This window comes from Acanthochromis polyacanthus, chromosome 1 (genome assembly GCF_021347895.1).
Source record: "Acanthochromis polyacanthus isolate Apoly-LR-REF ecotype Palm Island chromosome 1, KAUST_Apoly_ChrSc, whole genome shotgun sequence".
Classification (NCBI taxonomy): Eukaryota; Metazoa; Chordata; class Actinopteri; family Pomacentridae; genus Acanthochromis; species Acanthochromis polyacanthus.
In genome coordinates this window covers 42,026,640-42,053,868 of record NC_067113.1, presented here as the reverse complement: position 1 = coordinate 42,053,868, position 27,229 = coordinate 42,026,640, and the positions used below count along the sequence as shown (strand labels likewise).

General features: G+C 38.9%; 1 protein-coding gene across 1 annotated transcript in view; it reads left to right on the top strand.

Annotated features, from left to right (window-relative positions):
- Positions 1-27,229, top strand: part of acss3 (acyl-CoA synthetase short chain family member 3) — a 70,146-nt gene that overhangs the window by 13,848 nt on the left and 29,069 nt on the right. The window contains exons 8-9 of the mRNA XM_022218364.2: positions 1,395-1,546; positions 9,262-9,365. Coding sequence (XP_022074056.1) covers positions 1,395-1,546; positions 9,262-9,365 — 256 coding nt within the window. The remainder of the gene's footprint in view (positions 1-1,394; positions 1,547-9,261; positions 9,366-27,229) is intronic.

Sequence of the window (27,229 nt, the reverse complement as noted above, 5' to 3'; positions counted from 1 at the left end):
CTGAGGATGTGATGAAGTCTTTGACCCGTCTGTGGTCTGCTCACAATACAAACTGCACTTCTCTGTTTTACTAATTCCAGTGAAGGTTTCATGTGCACGTGTTGTGTATACTTTCCCAGCTTGGCATTAAAAAGAATTAAGTGTTTCTAAAGCAACCGTGTTGAGGTCAGTTCGCAGCAATGGCGCAAAAGCAATTTTTCTGTGTTGTTACCATATCACCATTTATTGAAGCGCCCAATAAAATCTTAATTGTGCAGCATAATAGCACCAGCAGAAATTGGAAAACTGCAAACAGCCATTATCATGAGGCAACACAATAAATTCAACCTTGTGGTCTTCTGGTTCTCTTGTGCTAGTAGTATTCCATTGAAATTGTGCAAAACACGTTTTCATTTTGCCAAAAATGATGGAAGAGGTTGCAAAATATGCATACTAGTATAGTAGAAAGGGCTGCAAATGTGGCATAGTGAATTTCTTGTAAAGATGAACTGCATAGGAAAGCTTTAATAATAAAAAATTTGCATGGATGTATGTTTTCATCAGCCTCTTATTGATGCTTCGTGTGCTTTTTGCTTTGTTTGTCCACCACAAATTGACAAGTGGAGTCCAGCCTTCATGCAGCCTCTTAATTATGTTGATTTTTATTAGCATGTAGCAAAATTGCAAGTCTAAGTAAGATGTGTGTCTGCATGTTGATCTTTCTCCCTGTGTTCTACAGTGTTTTTATGTAGAGGGCCACTGATTACATTAACTGATTTTTCTCTCCCCCGTACGAAGCAGCGCTCTAAGGCAATACATTAGTCTACCTACCGCCTTTCAATCAATCTTTGACTTCAGCCACTGTAGTCGTTTCCTCCCGTTCTAACAGGCCTCTCTATATTCAGGCTTGATGGTGCCAACCTTCTCTCTCTGATCAGACACAAATATTTATCCGGTGCAAAAAATAACAGCCAAAACTCACTGCACCTGTTTACCGTTCTTATTCATCTGCGGTTGTCTGTTTGCTGCTGGGAGAGGCTACCGGAAACACAGTGGAGATTGCAGTTGGAGGCCCTTGCCTGCGGGGTTCTTTTGTCGATATCTTTTCTTCTAGACAGACAGCGCTCCTATAGTGCAACAGTTTGTTTCTAATCCATGGATATTGGGGCCCATCTGTTTGAAAGACAGCCTTCCAGTGTGCTTCTCCATTTTAAACAGCTGCTCTTTGAATATGCATGCTTTGTAGTTTGTACTCTGAGCAGGGTGGAAATAATGCTGCAGCAGAGCAGAGCTTACTCAACAATAATCTCCGTATCGGTTATTTGCATTTGAGGCACGCTGTTTACATTCGTGTGATTTACATGCCTTCACCAGTGTCACATTTGGTAAACTTGTAAGTTGCTGTGTGATTACAGGGCAAACCTGTCGGGACTCCAGACCCCGGGGCCTTCTTCCGTGTCCTGTCTGAACACGGAGCCTCCTCCATATTCACGGCACCCACAGCCATCCGAGCCATCCGCCAGCAGGACCCCCACACTGCAGTAGGGAAGAAGTATCCTCTGTCCAGGTACACAGCAAACCTTAACACAACCAAACAGCAGGTGAAAGAAAGAGATTAGTGCCCAAGTATTTTTTTAGATAAATGAATTCATCTAGCATAAATAGTCATAGACACGTTGACGAAGAAAAAAATGGAGCAGAGTTGGTGATCTTTAGTCTACTTGTGTGTTTATTGTACATTTAAGGCAGTTTTCCATTAGCACCTACTCTACCTGATTTAGGTCATTTTCCATAACAATTGAGTACCAGCTCATCACTGGTGGAGTTGCCATAGGACGACATAAGAAACAAGCACAAAATACACTTTAGAGCTTTTTCAGCTTCATTGTCCTGCGACCATCCGCTCGGAGACCTCCTGATAAACTTCCTCGTTGTGAGTTGCACCGTCCAGCTCCGTCTGTATTCTTTGGTCCGCCACAAAAGACAGAAAAATCTCGACCTCCTCATTTGCTCCTTTGCTCATGTTACAGGTCTGGTTGCCGTATTCTGCCAAGTCCCGTGAAGAGCAACGCGCACTGTCACTGTTGGCAGTTTTTTTTTTTTAAATGCCGGGTTTTGTTTTCGTGAAGGAGTCACTCTTGTGTGTCGTCACTCCCTGTCCAATCAGTGGCCTGCACTCTGTAGACGTCACACTATCGGCTCGACTCGGCTCGCTTGGAACCCCATCCTAGTAGGTACTAAAACAGTGCCTGGTAATGGAAAACCTCACAAACTGAGTAGAGTCGAGCGAAGTAGGTGCTAATGGAAAAGCGCCATTATTGTAGTCTAGCCTACATTTGTCGCCCTCAAAAGTTTGATTATCACCGTATTCTCTCCCCGTATCATGAGCTGTGTGATAATCCTGGCAGACTTTTGTTCATATTCAAACCCCGTACAATCCTTTTTCTCTGTAATTCCTGTGATCTTTATTTTATTGCTGGCAGAATGGCTCCTATCAAAGCACAATGACAGAGCGAGAGACAGAGCTCACAGAACGTCCTTGTCAAAGCTTCATTGACTTCAAACACTGACCACCTATTTGATGACTCACCAGATGTAACTGACCCATACGACCTTCCTTAAATACTGTTCAGAAGTTTGGGGTGGTAGTATACAGTACAGTTTATTAGTGAGGTTGTCACTTTAAAATATAATTACCATCATTATATTTGCGCTTGTGTGGTTCTAGATTTCAGCATATCTGGTAAATATAGATAAACATATAGTGAAAGTAGTCTTATTGTACAGACACTTGTTTATGATTTCCAACAATACCTGACCAATCTTTAGCAAAACCAAAATCTAAAGCATCTGAAGTGGCTTGTCCCTCATTAAATAAAGATTGAATGCCTTTATGTAATTGCACTTTGCAGAAAAAACATTGCAACTTTGGAGAAGTTGTCGTAAGCTATGAAAACATGTATTGCTTCTGACGTTTCCACCGTAAATGATTCATTGATATTAAAATAGCCCGTGGTTCGGCCTTGATAACGATCTAAAACTTGAAAAACAAAAGAAACTCAGGTCTTTCACACTGTTCATTTCTTGAAGGATCTTTGTACTGACAAAGGTGATTTGAGTGAAGATGCATTTTTTATCAGCCTCTCAAGCCTGTTGGACTACGATCCATGTTCCTATCATGACAAATGAAGGACACATGCACTGAAACTCACAGATAATCTTATGATCCGGTGCTTCCAACCAGGCATCAACCCTCAGTAGCAGGGAGTTTTATTTAGAGCTTCAAAACACTGGGACTGACACGTGAAAGTTTCTGCTGGCTGATTGTGGTCTGCACAGCCCGTCCGGCCTCTCATTAGTCTCCTGCCATCTGTTGATGCACAGCCCTTTCCCACCTCCATTGTTCAGAGTCTGTGCTCTCAACTCCACTCTCTTGGGTGTTAATCAGGATGGATAGTGAACAACTTCTGCTCACTGTAGCCCCCATCGAGTTAAAACAGCAGCTCCTGTGAACTCGTTTTTGTGGTCCTGCTGTTCAGGTGAAGGTTGTCTCTTGCTCGGGTTTAAAAACAAACTTTTCTTTATGGTATTAGTTTGTCTTGAATCACTGAGATTATCATGTTTAATTGTTTGCAGTGGAGCAGAAAACCTTGCACCTGAAGGGCTTGCAGTGTCAATTTACCACTTTCACTCTGTTCAGGAGGCTGAAAATGCTCTTAGCACACAATCATAAAGCAATTCTGAGTATGGATGACCTATGATCCCAGTGAATCATTCAGCAACTCTGGCATTGTGGGCTGAATGTGACAATCTCCCGTTGTTCTCTTGTGCTGAATGTGTAGCACCTTTCTAAACGCTGCTCCTGCACGTTATTTTCGACAATATTTTTCCTTCAAATATTGGCGGCATTCGTCGTCTCAGCTTCGACCCTGGGACAATCAGTCATTTCGGCGGCTGCTTTTTTCTGTGCACACTTTGTTCTTCTTAATGTGTCTTTTCCCCTTGGTGGAGGCACGTTTGTGAAGGATTACCGCATTTCCATTTTGGCTGTGAGCAAAACATGTCCCTGTGACACAGACGCCACGATGGAAAAAGCAACACTGAAACATGGATTCATTTTAGCGGAAGGCTGTTCAACGTCTGGACGGGGCTTTTATTTGCAACCTTGATTTGCGCTTTCAATTTCAGTCTCCAAAAAGAAGTTTTATTTCAATAAATATGCCGTTGTAGATGTTTAAAGGGAGCTTTAGTGCTCTAATTCGTGGGAGATCATAAGAATACATGAATGATAGTAAGGCTTCCAGTCTAGTTTTTAATTTAAGAGGCTTTCAGTTCTTGGTTGTATTTCTGACTCTGTGTAGCTGCATATGAAAGATTCAGCCAAGCATAGAATTAGTGACAGTACAGCTTAATGCATCCATATGTAGTCTCTCCATGTTGCTCTGTCATTTAAACACAGACTGATATGCCAATATTAATAGTTCTGGTTTTAATTAAACCTGTGTCGATGGAAGTAATACAACCTTTCAGAAAACTCTGTTAGCTTTATTGTCAAACACATAATTTCATGCTAGAGAGACCTCAAATGATCATTTGACACAGCTCACATAGCCCGACTGCTGTTTGCAGTATTGATACAAGACATTTACTCCCTCTAGAGCCCGTTCAGCTATAATAGCCCGTATCAATGTGCTTGAGCCCATGGCGCTTGTTGCCATGGATGCAAAAAATACATGCAGGGTTGTCTAAACTCGTGATGGCGGAAAGCGAAGCTCTCCATAAATGTAGCATGACAAAAGGGGTACACATGCTGTCAGTGTTTTAAAGGCGAGCACTCATTGCTGAGAGTCCACTGGATGGAGCTTTTTGTTGCACAGTGAAAGCTGGTGATGTTAGGGTTGTACTTAACTTGATTTCCCAGACAACAGGGCATTGATGTGAATGAAAATTGGGCAGAGACTAGAAAAAAAATCTGTCTGTAGGAGAGTTTTATACAGTGTGAAAAAATACAACTTGTTTGTGATGTCATAAATGGGAGAAGAGAACAGGTGTCTTGATGAACAACCAACATTGGGTAACATAATGTTATGTCAATGCTGTCAAGTTTGATGTCACATATGAGGGAAATACAAAACCAGTTCTGACTTTTATACTGGAGTGTTAGTACTTGTCAATTATCAAACTGAAGATCAGCTGATATGTGTCATATCTTGCTTCACTGACCATAAGTCAACACTGTGTTTTATGGTTCCACATGAGAGAGACACGTGGGAGAGAGAGCTGACTAATTTAGAAGTTTGCAAACATAAAAAAAGATTGGCAGTTCACATTTTCATCAAACTGAATCTGTGATGAATTTGTGACCATTGCTCCTGCAGGCAGTAAAACCAGAAGCTGCTGCTGATGGTGGACCTGAAGCGATCGTGTGTATTAAAGGAACCAAACCAGCTGTCAATGTCACATAGTTCCATCCAAAATTCTAAATTATTATCTTTGGGAACATACTCTTACAGATCTTCTGTGTTTTGCATTAGAGGCAGCAGTGAAATCCCAACTCTGCACCAGACTGGCCCAGGCATAAAAGCTAGTTGTAACATGAGGAAAAATGTGGACTCGGTGTTCTGACAGGCAGTGGAACATGTAAAAAACACAAAAATTCACCATGATGAAAAGTTGTGAAAATATTAATTTAGTGAAAGGATAAACCTGCAAGTAGACCTTTAAGAATAGACAAGGTTGCTCTTTGTGTTAATTGTTCTCATGATACAGCTGCATTTTTGTTGTTCAGTTCCAGCCCTACACACTATACATGTAGTACATGTTCACACATACTGTAGGCATGTTATCCTTTGTTTAAATCAGTGTTTCTCATGTGTTCTGCCATCAGCCTTGCCACACTGACCTCCTAGAATGAACCTAAAGGATATCAGGAAGTTGTAGCCTTAAAACCTGACCTTCACCACCTGCTCCAAGGCCAAACTGTAGAGACTATCGAAGGCTTATCTTTACATGGAAGGCTAAAAGTACTGTTAACAGACTGTTAGCAATGATTGGACAGCCTTAACATTGAGAAAGAGTTTGTCTTCTGTTGGTTCTTTTTGTTCAGTTCATAGTACAGTTGCTATCATTGAACCTAACCTTCACCAATAACCCTCAGTGGGTGTCAGGTTAAAGCTAACATTGTAGATTTTATTTTAAAACATGTTCTTTTTGTCCATATGCTCCATGTGTGTAAGAAGTGCATTGTGAGACAGCAGTTTGCTAAATTAAATTTAGACTCTTGGAGAATTATTTTTATATGGGAAAGAGAGGCTATCCTCAGATCTCTTCTCCTTGAAAACAGCACAAAGTTGTTTGCACTAACTATAACTGCCTCAGTCCACATTCTTTCAGCTTGGGCAGCAGCCAAACAATCACCGTCCCACTAGTATTTCTGAGGTCAGTGTCTGCTTGAATCCAAGCCTGCACTTTCATTGAACTCTTCAGAAAATCCAAACAACACAGAAAATCTGAATTGTCCTTGAATAAACAGAAGCATGGTAGTTGGAGTGTGATGGGTTTTAGCAAGATGGTTATCCAGAAAACATTATTTTGAGTCAGTCAACCTTGCCACGCTTGTATCAGTATTTAAGTTCACTTGTGCGAACAAGTGTCGATTGCTCGGCTACAGGACGATGCTGTCTGTTGCTGTCAGTGCATTGGCGGCTTTAGGATGCTTCTACTTCTCTGTCTGATATACTCCCACACTTGGATGACTGTGGGGGAATTTTTTTTAAGCTGCAGTTTGTTTTCCAGGGGATTCCATGCTTTGACCAGGCGCAGCCATTCTCGGAATGAGCTATTGTAGCCGTTTTTGCAATGTCTTCACATCAATGAGTTGCCCGAGTTGTAACGAAGTCATCGACTGTCGTTTTTGTTCCTTGATACCTACTCATCCAAATGACTTCAGGCTCAGCACTGCACTTCCTTGAGTCCAGGAAGTAGAAGCTGAAGTAGAGAAATGTCCTTTTTTTTCTCTCAATAAAAGCAATTTTTTCAATGAAGATAACATTGAATTGAGCAGAAATACAGTCTAGACATTGTTAATGTGGTAAATGACTATTCTAGCTGGAAGTTTTTAATGGAATATCTCCATAGGGGTACAGAGGAACATTTCCAGCAACCATCACTCCTGTGTTCTAATGCTACATTGTGTTAGCTATTGGTGTTGAAAGGGTCATTGATGATTAGAAAACCCATGTGCAATTGTTAGCACATGGATAAAAGTGTGTTTTAATGGAAAACGTGAAATTGCCTGGGTGACCCCAAACTTTTGAACGGTATTGTACATTCAGAGACTCCTTCCTTACTTTGTCAGATATGGAAAAGAGTTGCTTTTTTACACATCCAACAGTTAGGGAGGAACATTATCATTTATTTGGAGTTGTGTTTCTGGCCACCTGGCAAACATAAGTCCAGTTTTTACTCTCCTTCAGCTCTGTTTGTTTGGTGTTGAACTCCTGAGGGAAATATCTGCCTCTTTAGCTACCAAATGCTCCACTATGGTAGTTAACTGTAAGTGTCTGCCATTTGGTGCTGAGAAAGTTGTGTGTGGTGGATTTTTAGGGCTTTCTTGCTAGAAACGGCCACCTGTTGCAGCTAAAAGTCATGCTTGGAGAGCAGTAGAAGTGACCAAAACTGATCATTCTGTGAGATAATGACTCGGAGATCTGTCACATTAATGAAAGATTTTCTCATTGTTATTTGATACATATTTATCGTAACATACTATTTTAAAGCCTCTTTGACGTGCTTGATTAACATGAGCAAACAAGATTGAAGCTGCATATATAGAGCCCCTCATAATGTGTATAAAAAAATCTGTTTCAGCAAATAGTAAATTAAAAGGATACCTACATGCTCAGCAAAAAGACACCACCAAGTATAACTGGTGATCAGTGAATCTATCAACAGAAAATCAATGTCTTTTGGATAAAACGATATTAGCTGAAGCCGTATTCTTGCCTTTCACAGAAAATAGAACGTCACTTCAATTTTCATTTGAGATGGAAGGTCATTTTGCCGTCATGGAGGGTTGTGAGCAATGAATGATGACCAGCAGTCATTTAATAAGAAAATATGCCGATGAGGCTGGCATCTACGGCTGCACTGTGGCCCGGACTTATAGAAAGTTATGGTTCCCTTCACAGCCTTCTAGCAGATGAGTCGCAGTGTTTTGAATTAGATATGAGCAGCCATGTGCAGCCATCGGACAGTTTGTGAGGGAATGATGTGGGAGAAACCAGTGAGGCTGAAGATAGAAACTGAACTGTTTGGGTTCACTAGTTGGACAAGGAGCAGGGAGTTCATGAACTCGCAGAGTAGCAACTAGTACAAATCTGGCGCTTGAACAGGGATGCACTTTCAAATGCAGGTTCAAATTTGAGATTCGGATGCCCTGGCTCGACTTTGTTGTCTCCAGATACTCCATGATTTAAGGTCTCATCAGCACTGACTGTAAGGTCTTATAGAGGGCAGAATTCTTGGCAGAAAAGGAGCGTCTCGCCAAGATTGGAGGAAGACAAACATCCAACTTGAAATCCCTTTAGAGATGAGTAAAAATAAAGTTTGAGAAGGAAACTGTTTTTATATGAATTTGAAACCAAGAGGCTAAAGACTGCGCACTGTGGGGGTGTAGGTAATCCTCAAGACAAACAGGGTCCACCTTCACTGTTCTGTGACAAGGAAGCAAATTATTCTTGGCGGGATACAGAGATCGTTTAGTCAGCAAAGGCGGCAAGGACTGTCTGCTTATCATTGTCAGAAGCAGTGGAAAGGACGGCTCCGTCACAGTGAGGAGGGGAAGTGGTTGCTGTTCAAAAACGATTTAAAAAGAATAAAGTCACATTCAAGATTATCAAGAGAAGTTGGCAACATTACAGTTTTTCTACAATTTATATGACCCAGTTTTCCTTGCTCAAGTGTTTCTCTTTGCAGCAAAGAAATGCATCATAAGCCCAAAGAGGATCTGTCATATAAATGCACAATCATGACTAAATCAATGAGGCCTACACTCCCCGCGACATTGCTGTTGTTGATTTGCATCAAATGTCAAGTTGTAACACAGGAAGCCTTGAGAAATCCTAAAATAAACTCTTTCACAAAGGCTTGGAGACTCGCACTCGACAAAAAATATGATTTTGTCATCGCATAGACGCTGACTTACCCTGAATGCTCCTGTGAGGAAGCAGATCTGTCATGTTTCCTTGAGGTGACTGTCAGATGTGCTCCGTGTCCTTGCAGGTTGCAGTCGATGTTCTTGGCAGGAGAGCGATGTGATGTGGAGACACTGGATTGGGCCAAGAGGAGTTTCGGAGTTCCCGTTCTGGATCACTGGTGGCAGACTGGTAAGAAGATTTTTAGTTTCTGACGACAGGAATGACAGGAAGAGATCTGAATAGGAGAACCCTTTTACCTTGCTGATGTACTGTATTTCAAGCAGCAGTGGGAAAAGATTCAGACTTATACCTGCAAACTGGACACCTTTATGTACTTTTGCATCAAACAAGCTCTTAATGTCAATCATGCAGTTACAAGAGTTTTTAAAAATGTAGTAGAGGGGAATTTTGAGTGAACTGCAGAAATGGAAGTGAGGTAAACTTGTGTTGTCTCAGAAAGTAGAGACTTTTGGCAATAGTTCATTCATTATAAAGCCATTGTCTAAGCTGAAAACTGTTGTGCCTTTGTTACCATATCTGTTCTTCCTCTGGCATTTTCCACACCTGAGCAACCCCCCTCCATGTTTATACTGGCACTCACGCCCAGTGTGCACAGCTAGTCATGTGATGTGCCCGTTCAGGTGTGTTAGTATGCACAAAGATTGTTTCTGAAACTGAACTAAATCACTGCTATTGTTTTCTTTTAAAAATGTGATTTTTTTTTTTCAAAGGAAAATGCATTAGAATGGATGTCGCTTCTAACAGGGCTCCAACTTTAGATGACTACCGGATGGAAAAGCAATGCACTGACATTGACTGTTGATTAAATATTGACTTTACCATGCTGGGCATACGGGGGAGTATCACTGTCACTTTTAGATATGCAGTATTTCTCAGGGCACTATTACTACTTTATTGCTGCTATGGACTAACCATACTTCTGTATAATATATTGTTACATCGATCATGTTTATTACTTACAGACTGCTCAGGCATTACGGTCACACACAGCTTTTGTTTTTTTCTGCACAGTGTAGTACTCATACTTCTCCTGCAGTATTCAGTGTTTTCAGTTAGTGTCTACAGCCACACTCTACATACAAACACACTGTCAGGGTATTGTATTTTCCTTGCTCTTCCCTCCTTTATTACTCTGCCAAGGAGTGGTGGAGTTATGTGACAGTCGGTGTACGTCTGTCTGTCTTTTAGCAACATGACTCAAAAATTGATCAGCGGATTTGGATGAAATTTTCAGGGAAGGTCAGAAATGACACAAGGACCAAGTGATTAGATTTTGGCAGTGATGTGGCTTATAGTCTGGATCCATGGATTTGTTAAAGATTTCTCTATCATTGCGAGATAGCGGCACAGCGTCACTGTAACTATGACTACACATAAACACTACGTCAGCTGCCTGCAGATGATCACATGATTGCGATCCTGCTACAAATCTACCACTGCAGACTTATCAGGACGTATCCATCGGAAATGATAGAAGAAACATTTGATTAAATTGTGGGTGTGTTTACGTATTTAGGTCATGTGATTTGGTGTCTGTACATAACGTACACATGCATATCACACGCCTGTGCTCAGCTCATGGCCATTTTTGATTTAAGATTTCATCCTTTGGAAATGATACCACTGAGTAGCCTTGTCTTACATTGACATTTTTTGTATTGTACAGCTGTGGAGTGCCTAAGCTTCACTACAAACATTTCAGTTTCCGATTGTCTTTCTGTGCACAACATACTAGAAATTTGACTATGGATGTGCATCTCTTAGTAAATAACAACCATTAAGTATTCAACCGAGAATAGTTTAAACAGAATTTTGTCTTTGAAAATGAATTAAAGCAAATTAAGGGAGAAATTTTGACCGTGTAACAATAGCATTTTTTTTTTTTTTGGCTTGTTGGTTTGAAGGACCACTTAGCAGACATTTTCTTAGAGCCCCAGGAAGGCCAACACTGATTCTAACCAACTCAGATTTTTGTCAGTCAAATCAGACTTCTTCAACACGATAGGCCGACTTTCTTATTTCCCTTTAAAACACTAAAAAATGTATCCAAATTAATATACGTCTTCCATTAAATTACTGACAATAGTTTAGCTTTGAGCTTAAAGTAATCATAATCCAATAAAATTTAGAGTTTATCAAAATAAGAAGTTGTTTACATACACGTTCCCTTTTAGCTTGAAGTTACATTTTGACAGACTGAAACTAAATGCAAGTTAATTCCTAAACGTCCCTGACTGAGTCATGCTGTAACTCTTTTGTCTCTTTGGTTTAAATCATCACAGAGCAGCGTGGTCGGCATACAGACCTACTCTATGTGCAGTTCATGGGCAACACATTAAAATCAGGGATTCCGGTGGTTAAAGTCAGAATAGTTCAAACATTTATTTCTTATCATATGCTGTGAGTGAAGAGCAGCTTTAACTACATCGATTTTGTAGGTTGAGAGGCACTTTACCCTTAAACTTTTTGGATTGAATTAATATGAAAGTGTTCCAAGGACCTTGAGCACTCTATTAGCACGAACTGTATGTGATGTTTTAATTTGGCTTGATCTTTAAGACTCTAACATGTCTTTACTTTATCAGCATGGGAGGACTATAAATGTGCTCTTTCCTATATTTTATTAGCTCATTGACATTCGCTTGACCTTGAGAAGAGACATAACTCCAGAAAATCTTTATTCCTCTCCAAAAGGGCGCTGTCATTACGAAGCACTTTTTATCACACTTTCCTCTTTGATTAATCCCTTCTATGTTCCATATCACACACTCGTGGATTAGGTTAATTATAATTTTAAGAATTTCTAAGCTTCTCTGGGAACTGATCACACAACCCAAGTGATATTTCATAATATGCAACCGTTATTTGAACTTCAATCAAAATACAAACGAGAATCATGAAATAGAACAGAAGTGCTCCTTTTCCCACCTAAATAAGAATGGGATATTATTGTGCATGTACTGAGGCCAACTTCATTGTTTTTCTGAACATACTGAAACTGGATATAGGGAAATACCTCTTTCAATCAATGGCTTTGCAAATCATTGCTTTGTAAAATCAATCGCAAACCTCAGGTGGGAAAATTCAGGTCACATCCCAGGGACAGCGTTTAAACAAGGGGTTTGATTGGCGTTGCCTTTGATTGAGTTCCTGGTTTAATTGACTCTGCACACATGTGGCAGACTGGCTGGCTGAGATGTGAGGCCTAAGTTATGTGCTTAGTGAAGAGATAAAGGAAAGAAAACAATCCTGGGTACGTTGTCCATCAGTTCACGGCTGGAAATTGAAATTGCTTTCCCACTCAAGCGTTCTTTGACTCTGACTATTCGATGATGGGTTCTAACTTTCTCACTTTAATTTACTTGCCCAGAATCTGAATACGTAAATGCAGACTTGACTAATGATATGGATTTTTCACTTAAATGTAATGGCAATAATTTATGGTTAATCAGCCTTGGTGCAGAATGGCTTCCATCTCAATGTGTCTGCTCATTACAAATTCTATTATAGTCAATATCTCAATGCCTTATTACACCATTGCACTTTGGATTAATGTCAAACTTACACAGAATGAGTTATGATTGAGGGGCAACAACCACAGCTTGAAACTGAAGCCAATGCGGAAGTGTTTTAAACCTGTATTCTTCTGCTAGCCAGCAGGAGGCAACGACTACACTTGTTCTACAAAAAATTGATTATAGACAAGTGTATGAGAAAACGACCCAATTTGTCATTTGATTTACTACCTCAGTAAACATCTTCCTAATGGGTTTATGGTCTCAGTCACTAACTTCAAGTCTCATTCAGTATAGCATGATGTTCATTTGATGAATTATGGCCCCATTTAGAAGAAAACAGACAATAAAGCATGACAAGCTTTAGCGTGGAGCTTCCTTGTGAAGCCATGGTCATGCCAGATTTGCTTCAGTCACAGTGGCTACATCCAATTCTTTTGCACAGTTTACAGTCATGATCATCATTTAGATGTTTTGTAGATCATGTCTTGCAACTTAGCCTGAGAAATTCCATAGTTTGCCATTGTCCAAAAAATGCACAGATCTTTCTTCCTCTTATCGTAGACCTGTTATATATGATTGTTGTATGTCTGGATAATATGATTTAATTGGAATCTTGGGTTGCTAGCTTTGCACACATCCTTTCCCAGGTCTGGATTTCCATTGATTCCCGAAAGAGCATGACCTTAATTAGCCTCTTGGATTGGGCTTAAATTCAGGTAACATGCGATCACAACTCCGCCCAGCTTTCCTCTCCACATACTATGATAAATGTGTCAGTTGCAGCAAAAGAACGCAATTGGATGTCTCTTTGTTTTTCGATATCCTGCCTGTGCAGATTGAGGATCGATGTTAGACAGGACGACATCTCTGTGTTAAATATGGAATCAATAGTGTTGTCGGGCCGTTGAAAAGCCATCGACCTTGAACGCTTGTACAGCCGATGCTGTCGGATCTGTGTGCAGATTAGCCCACTTGGCTGAATGGTCTGTCCGGGCTCAGCTGGAGTGTGAAGAGCTCAATATTGCAATGTTACAGAAATGTGAGTTTTCAGCTTGGCCTCTTGAGTTTATATTGTGACCCAATAACAAATCCCAAAAATTGAGGTCTTCAGACCATCTTTTAATGCAGCTAGAGTGCTACTTTCAGTTCAAGCGCTAAATCCCTGGTAGTCTTCAAGACCACTGGAACTTCTTTTCCAGCTAAAAGAAGTACTAACCTTCTCTTGCAAGAATATTGAACCTTTTACACACCTCTACACATAACCTATGTACCAGGGTTTTGACCTGAGATGGCTTAAAGTAGCTGGTGAATACAGTGTATGGTGTTTGTTTTTGTCAGAGTGTAGCCACATCATGAACCGCAGTGGATCACATTAACCTGATACATCGCTTGTCGGTTGCCTTGTTCTGTAAATTGTGCTTACCACTGTGGCTTACCACTTTGTCTACAATTAGAGATAACCTTTCCAGTGATACAGTTGGACACTTTTGCTTTTTGGAGGATGGACTGTCTCATTTGTGAAAGCAGTGTAGGTTCAGTCTAGTCTGTCTATGGATCGATACCCTCTGGGATGGTGACCATGTAACCCCAGAACTGGGACAAAGCTGCATATAATATGGGTTATTGATTAGTTAGTACTAAGTGAAAAGAAACCAATTTGCAGGAGTAAAATAATAGCAATTCCTTCTTTTTGGTTCTGTATATCACCCATGGAGTGATCTTGTGTTGCATAAGGCTTTTGGATGAGCTTCTACTGTTCATATCAACCATGTGGGAGTTGAAGAGGCACAAAGCAGAATGCAAACCTTTTGTGTGATTTAGCTCTGCATCCTACCTCCTTCTTAGATTGTGTCTGGACTTAAGCAAACTTCCACCACCAGCCACCATGTTGAACAGAGCTGTTGATTCCCATTTCTCTCTGTAGCTTCAGTGTCTGTGAGATAACATTTCATTCCACTTGAACATAGTGGGGGTTTGTATCGCAGTCAAGTTTAAATCTCACTTCCTCTCCCTCTCTCCTCTCACACCCCCAAAACAAATGCACCAAAATAAAATCCTGTCACACTTTGTGGCTATCTGAGCCAAGTGATTTATTGAGTTTGGAGAAAAAAAAACCCTCTGGCGCCCTCTTGATTTCTGTCTAGATGTGTAAATCCCATTGGATTCTTCACCCCCTGCTAAACTCAATAACTGGCAGCTGGCGGCCAGCGCTGCACTCTCAATGTGTTCTCCACTTTTTCACGCTAGAGTGGGTCTCCCTATCTCGGTTGCTTTTTTCTTTTAGTGTCAGACGCCGTTTGAGTGAAAGTGTGTGGGTAAAATAGGGTCTGCTGTGGTATGAATATTCATTAAATCATCATTAGGTTGTAATTTCCTTTTGAGGTTCCACACGGAGCAGAACAATCTTTTGGTTTATTTGTCTTCAGCTGTTGAAGCTCGACTGCTTTCCACCGACACATTTTTCACATCAATATTGTTGCAGCAGCTGTAGTTGGTTACCTTTGTAATAGCACTTTCCCAGAAGCAATTAAAACTAACGATTAATTAATCATAAGTAAGTATTGCACTCTGATATAACTTATGCGTTATGCTGATGCAAACTGAGGGGACATTTTTTTTTTCAAAACAGTAAGAGGTTCTTCCATGGATATTAATAATCATAGCAGGAATTAATGTGAGTGTGTGGTGTTAGGATTTTTTAAAAACTATTTCTATTAAACATGCTGCTGGCTTAATACCGATCTACACATTGCATTATGTGCTACATGAAAGAGTTGTGTTGATCTGTGAATGAATGAGAAGGTCTCGAACATTATCTCACGCTGTGTCAGTTGGGATAAAACAACATTGTCAGACACGCACGCTCATTACATGCCACTTTGAGACATAGCGACATTATTGGAAGAACCTAAAACTGATAAAATACATAAGAATGGAGACATACAGTCACAGACATACAGTCTGCAGTGGTTAATAATGAAGACCTAAAGACACAAAAATAACCAAAATTCATAATAGAGAGGATTTTTGTTCTGTACCTGGAACAGACAGATTTGAGGATCATGTGTTGTGAGGCTATAGACAAGCCTGTCTACCAACAAGAGAGAGGTAAGTCTAAACCACAAACCATCTCCATCAGTTTTTAGCCAATGAGATTGCTGCACTTTTCATAAATTCACTCTGTGAATCTCATCCATTACTGGGAAGACTGAGAAGAAGAAGAATTACTGCCTTTAGATTAACACTTTTGTTAACTAAAGTCCTCTGAACAGTAATGTTCCTTGATATCAAGCTATTTGACATTGCAGAATAAACAACTTTAATTGAGAAAAGTTGCCCCTCTGCTATTTCAAAAAAAACGAACACGCTCGACAGCGGCTTAATTCCTTTGCAGCTGTATTATTCTGTAATATGGTGCACATAGAAAGTTCTATGTTCTTACTGTTTTTATATTGACATATGTCACCGAAAGCTACATTAAAAAAAGTACACCAGGAAAAAGCAATGCGTATAGAGTTTCCTGAGTTCATGAGTCAATCTGTGAGGAGTGTCACAGTGCACTGTTCGACCGTCTCCCCGGAGACGCAACATCGATCAAGCGACTTTTAGCAATGTCGGAGTCCTGACAATTCTCCTTCATCTTCCTCTTCAACAGAAGAGCAGAAACCTGGTCAATGGAAAGCAGTTTAGCATTCAAGGCTCATTTACTTCAATATATGCCTCGCAGAAAGGAGAGAAAAAGAGAGAGAGAGACTCCTTGAGAAACTCATTACAGTAAGAGCACCTGAACAGCAAAGTTTGTGTGCATCTTCTGCTTTCCAACTTCAAGTCAAACATGTCGCAGTTGTTGTTTTTTTTTTTTTTTTTTTTTTTTTTTAAAGCTTTTCTCCCACACATTTGGGTTTCATCTATAAACTTTTGATGCATCTGTCCTTCTTCTTCTGTGTGGCTCTGGTGTTTCTAGTCAGCTGAAAAATGGATAGAAATTGAAGAAAATCAATCACCAGTGTGGGTTGCTCATAAATCTCTCCTGCAGCAGGGTTCTAATCCTGAAATGTAATATTCAGCAGCCGGAAGCTGAAATCGATGAGGAGAAAACAGGTACCATGAGCGATGATGGGAAGAGCAGTTGAAGAGAACAGCATACAAAATGCTCTAAGGAGAACAATAGTGGTCAGTTTAGGGTCCTGGTGACCGGTCGCTGGAGTTTTAATACATGAAAGCCCTCATGATCCAGAGATGTGCTGAGATTAAGTTTATAGCCTGTGTTGCGGGGAATAATTCTTGTTTTTGCAGTGACTTCAGCCAGAATACCTGCAGGATATGGGACAGTTTAAGTCAGGGGTGGCAAACACGTGGCCCATGGGCCAAAACTGACCCTTCAGAGGGTCCAGTCCAGCCCGCAGGATGACTTTGCAAAGTGTAAAAATTCCAGAGAAGACATTAACAGCTGATTGTAAATTTGTAAAACTATAAATCTGATTCTTCGGAAATGATAGGTCAACTGAGCAGCCTTGGCGGAGTACTGCACGCTGAGTGCTTTTCTAGTAGCTTAGTTTGTCATCCAAAATGTGACCAAAACATCATAGTTTAGTATGTCGTCCAAAATAAGGAAAAAATGTCATAGTTTAGTATGTTGTCCAAAACATGACAAACGCATCATAGTTTAACAGGTTGTCCAAAATGTGGATAAAACGTCGTAGTTTAGGGTGTTGTCCAAACTGTGACAAAAATGTGATAGTTTATGTCGTCCAAAATGTCACAAAATATCCTAGTTTAGAATGTCGTCCAAAATGTAATAAACACATCATAGTTTAATGTTTTGTTCCAAATAAGACAAAAACGTCAGTTTAGTATGTCGTACAAAATGTGGACAATAACATCATAATTTAGTATGTCGTCCCACAATTGACAAAAACGTCATAGTTTAGTATGTCGTCCCGAAATGTGGACAATAACATCATAATTTAGTATGTCGTCCCGAAATGTGGACAATAACATCATAATTTAGTATGTCGTCCGAAAATAGACAAAAATGTCATAGCTTCGTATGTCATCCGAAAGTGGCTAACAAATGTCATAGTTTAGTATGTCGTCCGAAAATGGATAAAAAATGTCATAATTTAGTATGTTCAAAAATGGACAAAAACGTCATAGTTTTGTATGTCCTCCAACATTAAGTTCACAGGTGCTCAGTTAGCTCACCCGTTTGAGAAGATGGCTCGTAAGAAAGACAGCATCTGACACACCGGAATTGAATCCCGCTTAGGGCTTGTTCTCCTATATTGCATTCAGGAAAAAATCCAACAATTGGACCCAAAAAACAACTTGGAAATAAATGTCACACTTTATTATGTTGTGTGACAAAAAAGCCATCATTTATTATGTTGTCCAAAATGTCCTTAAAACATTAGTTTAGTGTGTCCTCCAATAAATAGAAAACTGGGTCCCTGGTAGCTCAACTGGTTGAGAGGGTGACTGTGAATTAAGACTGCTTTTGAGACACTGGTTCAAATCCACCTCAGGCGCTTCACTTTATGTGGTCATTGCTTTCTTGCTTCCTCTCTACAAAATATGAAAAATAACATCATAGTTTAGTATGTCGTCCGAAAATGGACAAAAATGTCATAGTTTAGTACGTCATCCGAAAATAGACAAAAAATGTCATAGTTTCATATGTTGTCCAAAATATGACAAAAACATCATAGTTTAGTATGTCGTCCCAAAAGCCACAAAAAACGTCAGTTTAGAATGTCGTGTAAAGAGTCATAAAAAATGTCATAGTTTAGTATGTCGTCCGAAAATGGGCAAAAACGTCATAGTTTAGTATGTCGTCCAAAAATACACAAAAACGTCAGTTTAGTAAGTCGTCCGAAAATGGGCAAAAACGTCATAGTTTAGTATGTCATCCAAAAATGGACAAAAACGTCATAGTTTAGTATGTCGTCCGAATATGGGCAAAAACGTCATAGTTTAGTATGTCGTCCAAAAATATGCAAAAACGTCATAGTTTAGTAAGTCGTCCGAAAATGGGCAAAAACATCATAGTTTAGTATGTCGTCCAAAAATACACAAAAACGTCATAGTTTAGTATGTCGTCCGAAAAAGAAAAAAAAACGTAAAGGTGTGGTATGTCATCCGAAAATGAAGAGAAATGTAATTTTTTTTGTCCGAAAATGGACAAAAAACGTCAGTTTGGTTTTTCATTCGAAATGGACAAGAAACTTCATCTTGTAGTATGTCGTCCGAAAATGGATAAAAAATGTCATAATTTAGTATGTCGTTCGAAAATGGATAAAAAATGTCATAATTTAGTATGTCGTTCGAAAATGGACAAAACGTTATAGTTTTGTATGTCCTCCAACATTTGTGTCACAGGTGGCCAGTAAGCTCACCCGTTTGGGAAGATGGCTTGAAAGAAATACTGCATCTAAGACACTGGAATCGAATCCCGCTCAGGGCTTGCTCTCCTGTACTTGCATTTAGGAAGAAATCTAACAATTGGACCCAAAAACAACTCAGAAATAAATGTCACACTTTACTATGTTGTCCAACGTTTGACAAAAAAGCCATCATTCGTTGTGTTGTCCAAAATGTCATTGAAACGTCAAAGTTTAGTGTGTCCTCCAATAAATAGAAAGCTGGGTCCCTGGTAGCTCAACTGGATGAGAGGGTGACTGAGAAATAAGACTACTTTCGAGACACTGGTTCAAATCCACCTCAGGCTCTTCACTTTATGTGGTCATGGCTTTCTTGCTTCCTCTCTACAAAATATGAAAATAATGTCTTCGTTTAGTATGTCATCGGAAAATGGACAAAAAAGTCAAAGTTTAGTATGTGGTCCAAAATATGACAAAAACATCATAAGCCACAGAAAAGTCATAGTTCAGTATGTCGTGTAAAAGTTATATGTCAAAAACATCATAAGCCACAAAAAAGTCATAGTTCAGTATGTCGTCCGAAAATGGGCAAAAACGTCATAGTTTAGTATGTTGTCGGAAAATGAACAGAAAACGTCATAGTTTAGTATGTCGTCCAAAAATAGACAAAAATGTCATAGCCTCGTATGTCATCCGAAAATGGATAACAAATGTCATAGTTGAGTATGTCCTCCAACATTAGCATTGCAGGTGCTCAATTAGCTCACCTGTTTGAGAAGATGGCTTGTAAGGAAGATTGCATCTGAGACACCAGAATCGAATACCGCTCAGGGCTTGTTCTCCTATACTTGCATTTAGGAAAAAATCCAACAATTGGACCCAAAAAACAACTTGGAAATAAATGTTACGCTTTATTATGTTGTCCAACGTGTGACAAAAAAGCCGTCGTTCATTGTCTTGTCCAAAATGTCATTGAAACGTCAAAGTTTAGTGTGCCCTCCAATAGAGCAAAAACCGGGTCCCTGGTGGCTCAACTGGTTGAGAGGGTAACTGAGAAATAAGACTGCTTTTGAGACACTGGTTCGAATCCACCACAGGCTCTTCACTTTATGTGGTCACGGCTTTCTTGCTTCCTCTCGACAAGATATGGAAAATAACGTCATAGTTTAGTATGTCGTCCGAAAATGGACAAAAAATGTCATAGTTTAGTATGTTGTCCAAAATATGACAAAAACATCATAGTTTAGTATGTTGTCCCAAAAGCCACAAAAAATGTCATAGTTCAGTATGTCGTGTAAAAAGTAATAAAAAATGTCCTCGTTTAGTATGTCGTCCGAAAATGGGCAAAAACGTCATAGTTTAGTATGTTGTCCAAAATATGACAAAAACATCATAGTTTAGTATGTCGTCCCAAAAGCCACAAAAAATGTCATAGTTCAGTATGTCGTGTAAAAAGTAATAAAAAATGTCCTCGTTTAGTATGTCGTCCGAAAATGGGCAAAAACGTCATAGTTTAGTAAGTCGTCCAAAAATGGGCAAAACGTCATAGTTTAGTATGTCGTCCGAAAATACACAAAAATGTCACAGTTTTGTAAGTCGTCCGACAATGGGCAAAAACATCATAGTTTAGTATGTCGTCCCAAAAGCCACAAAAAATGTCATAGTTTAGTATGTTGTCCGGAAATGGACAATAACATCATAGTTTAGTATGTCGTCCGAAAATGGACAAAAACGTCAGTTTAGTATGTCGTCCAAAAATACACAAAAACGTCATAGTTTAGTATGTCGTCCGAAAAAGAAAAAAAATGTGAAAGTGTGGTATGTCGTCCGAAAATACACAAAAACGTCATAGTTTTGTAAGTCGTCCGAAAATGGGCAAAAACGTCATAGTTTAGTATGTCGTCTGAAAATGAACAGAAAATGTCATAGTTTAGTATGTCGTCCAAAAATAGACAAAAATGTCACAGCTTCGTATGTCATCCGAAAATGGATAACAAATGTCATAGTTTTGTATGTCCTCCAACATGAGCATTTCAGGTGCTCAATTAGCTCACCTGTTTGAGAAGATGGCTTGTAAGAAAGACTGCATCTGAGACACCGGAATTGAATCCCGCTCAGGGCTTCTTCTCCTATACTCGCATTTAGGAAAAAATCCAACAATTGGACCCAAAAAACAACTTGGAAATAAATGTTACACTTTGTTATGTTGTCCAACGTGTGACAAAAAAAGCCGTCATTCATTGTCTTGTCCAAAATGTCATTGAAACGTCAAAGTTTAGTGTGCCCTCCAATAAAGCAAAAACTGGGTCCCTGGTGGCTCAACTGGTTGAGAGGGTAACTGAGAAAGAAGACTGCTTTTGAGACACTGGTTCGAATCCACCTCAGGCTCTTCACTTTATGTGGTCATGGCTTTCTTGCTTCCTCTCTACAAAATATGTAAAATAACGTCATAGTTTAGTATGTCGTCCGAAAATGGACAAAAAATGTCATAGTTTAGTATGTGGTGCAAAATATGACAAAAACATCACAGTTTAGTATGTCTTCCCAAAAGCCACAAAAAATGTCATAGTTCAGTATGTCGTGTAAAAAGTCATAAAAAATGTCCTAGTTTAGTATGTCATCCGAAAATGGATAAAAAAATGTCATAGTTTAGTATGTCGTCCGAAAATGGACAATGGCATCATAGTTTAATATGTCATCCGAAAATAGACAAAAAACGTCATAGTTTAGTATGTCGTCGGAAAATGGACAAAAAATTCGAAGTTTAGTATGTCGTCGGAAAATGGACAGAAAACATCTTAGTTTAGTATGTCGTCCGAAAATGGATAAAAACGTCATAGTTTAGTATGTCGTCCGAAAATGGACAAAAGCGTCATAGTTTAGTATGTCATCTGAAAATGGACAATAACATCATAGTTTAGTATGTCGTCCGAAAATGGACAAAAGCGTCATAGTTTAGTATGGCGTCCGAAAATGGACAAAAACGTGGTAGTTTAGTATGTCGTCCGAAAATGGACAATAACATCATAGTTTAGTATGTCGTCTGAAAATGGACAAAAGCGTCACAGTTTAGCATGTCGTCCGAAATTGACAAAAAACGTCATAATTTAGTATGGCGTCCGAAAATGGACAAGAACGTGGTAGTTTAGTATGTGGTCCGAAAATGGAAAAAAAGTCAAAGTTTAGTATGTCGGCACGCGCTGACATACTAAACTTTGACTTTTTTTTAAATTTTCCCCACATCTCCCCTTTTTGTACCGAATGTTACACCTCATCTTTTACACAATAAATTATGTATGTACTGTATACGCTGCTGTAATATGCCACCACTGGTCTTTTCTACATTAAAGTCAACATGTGATATAAAAAAAAAAAAAAAGTTTAGTATGTCGTCCGAAAATTGACAAAAAACGTCATAATTTAGTATGTCGTCCAAAAATGGACAAAAAACGCCATCGTTTAGTATGTCGTCCGAAAATAGACAAAAAACGTCATAACGTATGTTGTCTGAAAATGGACAACAAACATCTTACTTTAGTATCTCGTCCAAAAATGGACAAAAAACGTCAGAGTTTAGTATGTCGTCCGAAAAAGGACAAAAAAAGGTCAAAGTTTAGTATGTCGTCCGAAAATGGATAAAAACGTCATAGTTTAGTATGTCATCTGAAAATGGACAAAAACGTCATAGTTTAGTATGTCATCTGAAAATGGACAATAACATCATAGTTTAGTACGTTGTCCGAAAATGGACAAAAGCGTCATAGTTTAGTATGTCGTTTGAAAATGGACAATAACATCATAGTTTAGTATGTCGTCCGAAAATGGACAAAAACGTGATAGTTTAGTATGTCGTCTGAAAATGGACAAAGCGTCACAGTTTAGCATGTCGTCCGAAAATTGACAAAAAACGTCATAATTTAGTATGGCGTCCGAAAATGGACAAGAACGTGGTAGTTTAGTATGTGGTCCGAAAATGGAAAAAAAGTCAAAGTTTAGTATGTCGGCACGCGCTGACATACTAAACTTTGACTTTTTTTTAAATTTTCCCCACATCTCCCCTTTTTGTACCGAATGTTACACCTCATCTTTTACACAATAAATTATGTATGTACTGTATACGCTGCTGTAATATGCCACCACTGGTCTTTTCTACATTAAAGTCAACATGTGATATAAAAAAAAAAAAAGTTTAGTATGTCGTCCGAAAATTGACAAAAAACGTCATAATTTAGTATGTCGTCCAAAAATGGACAAAAAACGCCATCGTTTAGTATGTCGTCCGAAAATAGACAAAAAACGTCATAACGTATGTTGTCTGAAAATGGACAACAAACATCTTACTTTAGTATCTCGTCCAAAAATGGACAAAAAACGTCAGAGTTTAGTATGTCGTCCGAAAAAGGACAAAAAAAGGTCAAAGTTTAGTATGTCGTCCGAAAATGGATAAAAACGTCATAGTTTAGTATGTCATCTGAAAATGGACAAAAACGTCATAGTTTAGTATGTCATCTGAAAATGGACAATAACATCATAGTTTAGTACGTTGTCCGAAAATGGACAAAAGCGTCATAGTTTAGTATGTCGTTTGAAAATGGACAATAACATCATAGTTTAGTATGTCGTCCGAAAATGGACAAAAGCGTCATAGTTGAGTATGGCGTCCGAAAATGGACAAAAACGTGGTAGTTGAGTATGGCGTCCGAAAATGGACAAAAACGTCATAGTTTAGTATGTCGTCCGAAAACAGACAAAAAACGTCATAGTTTAGTATGTCGTCTGAAAATGGATAAAAATGTCATAGTTTAGTATGTCGTCTGGAAAGTGGACAAAAACGTCATAGTTTAGTATGTCGTTTGAAAATGGACAATGACATCATAGTTTAGTATGTCGTCCGAAAATGGACAAAAGCGTCATAGTTTAGTATGGCGTCCGAAAATGGACAAAAATGTGGTAGTTTAGTATGTCGTCTGAAAATGGACAAAAAAGTCAAAGTTTAGTATGTCGTCCGAAAATGGACAAAAAACGTCATAGTTTAGGATGTCATCCGAAAATGGATAAAAAACGTCATAGTTTAGTATGTCGTCCGAAAATGGACAAAAAATTCATAGTTTAGTATCTCGTCCAAAAATGGACAAAAATGTCATAGTTTCGTATGTCGTCCAAAAATGGACAATAAAAGTCATAGTTGAGTATGTCGTCCAAAAATACACAAAAATGTCATAGTTGAGTATGTCGTCCAAAAATACACAAAAATGTCATAGTTTAGTATGTCGTCCGAAAATGGATGAAAATGTCATAGTTTAGTATGTCATCTGGAAAATGGATAAAAACATCATAGTTTAGTATGTCATCTGAAAATGGACAAAAACGTCATAGTTTAGTATGTCATCTGAAAATGGACAATAACATCATAGTTTAGTATGTTGTCCGAAAATGGACAAAAGCGTCATAGTTTAGTATGTCGTTTGAAAATGGACAATAACATCATAGTTTAGTATGTCGTCCGAAAATGGACAAAAGCGTCATATTTTAGTATGGCGTCCGAAAATGGACAAAAACGTCGTAGTTTAGTATGTCGTCCAAAAATACACAAAATGTCATAGTTTAGTATGTCGTCGGAAAATGGACAGAAAGCGTCATGTCGTCCGAAAATGGATAAAAATGTCATAGTTTAGTCTATCATCTGGAAAGTGGACAAAAACGTCATAGTTTAGTATGTTGTCCGAAAATGGACAAAAGCGTCATAGTTTAGTATGTCGTTTGAAAATGGACAATAACATCATAGTTTAGTATGTCGTCCGAAAATGGACAAAAGCGTCATAGTTGAGTATGGCGTCCGAAAATGGACAAAAACGTGGTAGTTTAGTATGTCGTCCGAAAATGGACAAAAAATTCATAGGTTAGTATGTCGTCCAAAAATGGACAAAAACGTCATAGTTTAGTATGTCGTCCGAAAACAGACAAAAAACGTCATAGTTTAGTATGTCGTTTGAAAATGGACAATGACATCATAGTTTAGTATGTCGTCCGAAAATGGACAAAAGCGTCATAGTTTAGTATGGCGTCCGAAAATGGACAAAAACGTGGTAGTTTAGTATGCCGTCTGAAAATGGACAAAAAGTCAAAGTTTAGTATGTCGTCCGAAAATGGACAAAAAACGTCATAGTTTAGGATGTCATCCGAAAATGGATAAAAAACGTCAGTTTATTATGTCGTCCGAAAATGGACAAAAAATTCATAGTTTAGTATCTCGTCCAAAAATGGACAAAAACGTCATAGTTTCGTATGTCGTCCAAAAATGGACAAAAAAAGTCATAGTTGAGTATGTCGTCCAAAAATACACAAAAATGTCATAGTTTAGTATGTCATCTGGAAAATGGATAAAAACGTCATAGTTTAGTATGTCATCTGAAAATGGACAAAAACGTCATAGTTTAGTATGTCATCTGAAAATGGACAATAACATCATAGTTTAGTATGTCGTCCGATAATGGACAAAAGCGTCATATTTTAGTATGGCGTCCGAAAATGGATAAAAATGTCATAGTTTAGTCTGTCGTCTGGAAAGTGGACAAAAACGTCATACACACGTGGACAAAATTGTTGGTACCCCTCAGTTAAAGAAGGAAAACCCACAATTCTCACTGAAATCACTTGAAACTCACAAAAGTAACAATAAATAAAAATTTATTGAAAATTAAAATCAGCCATCACTTTTGAATTGTTGATTAACAATTATTTAAAAAAACAAACTAATGAAATAGGGCTGGACAAAAATGATGGTACCCATAACTTAATATTTTGTTGCACAACCTTTTGAGGCAATCACTGCAATTAAACGATTTCTGTATTTGTCAATGAGCGTTCTGCAGCTGTCAACAGGTATTTTGGCCCACTCCTCATGAGCAAACAGCTCCAGTTGTCTCAGGTTTGATGGGTGTCTTCTCCAAATGGCATGTTTCAGCTCCTTCCACATATGTTCAATGGGATTCAGATCTGGGCTCATAGAAGGCCACTTTAGAATAGTCCAATGCTTTTCTCTCAGCCATTCTTGGGTGTTTTTGGCTGTGTGTTTTGGATCGTTGTCCTGTTGGAAGACCCATGACCTGCGACTGAGACCAAGCTTTCTGACACATGGCAGCACATTTCTCTCCAGAATGCCTTGATAGTCTTCAGATTTCATCGTACCTTGCACACTTTCAAGACACCCTGTGCCAGATGCAGCAAAGCAGCCCCAAAACATTACTGAGCCTCCTCCATGTTTCACCGTAGGGACAGTGTTCTTTTCTTCGTATGCTTGGTTTTTGAGTCTATGAACATAGAGTTGATGTGCCTTACCAAAAAGCTCCAGTCTGGTCTCATCTGTCCAAAGGACATTCTCCCAGAAGCTTTGTGGCTTGTCAACATGCATTTTTGCAAATTCCAGTCTCGCTTTTTTATGAGTTTTTTTCAGCAGTGGTGTCCTCCTTGGTCGTCTCCCATGAAGTCCACTTTGGCTCAAACAACGACGAATGGTGCGATCTGACACTGATGTACCTTGGCCTTGGAGTTCACCTTTAATTTCATTGGAGGTTGCTCTGGGCTCTTTGGATACAATTCGAACGATCCGTCTCTTCAATTTGTCATCAATTTTCCTCTTGCGGCCACGTCCAGGGAGGTTGGCTACTGTCCCGTGGGTCTTGAACTTCTGAATAATATGAGCCACTGTTGTCACAGGAACTTCAAGCTGTTTAGAGATGGTCTTATAGCCTTTACCTTTAAGATGTTTGTCTATCATTTTTTTTCGGATGTCCTGGGACAATTCTCTCCTTCGCTTTCTGTTGTCCATGTTCAGTGTGGTACACACCTTTTCACCAAACAGCAGGGTGACTACTTGTCTCCCTTTAAATAGGCAGACTGACTGATTATGAGTTTGGAAACACCTGTGATGTCAATTAAATGACACACCTGAGTTAATCATGTCACTCTGGTCAAATAGTTTTCAATCTTTTATAGAGGTACCATCATTTTTGTCCAGGCCTGTTTCATTAGTTTGTTTTTTAAAATAATTATGTTAATCCACAATTCAAAAGTAATGGCTGTTTTTGATTATTTAATTTTCAATAAATTTTTATTTATTGTTACTTTTGTGAGT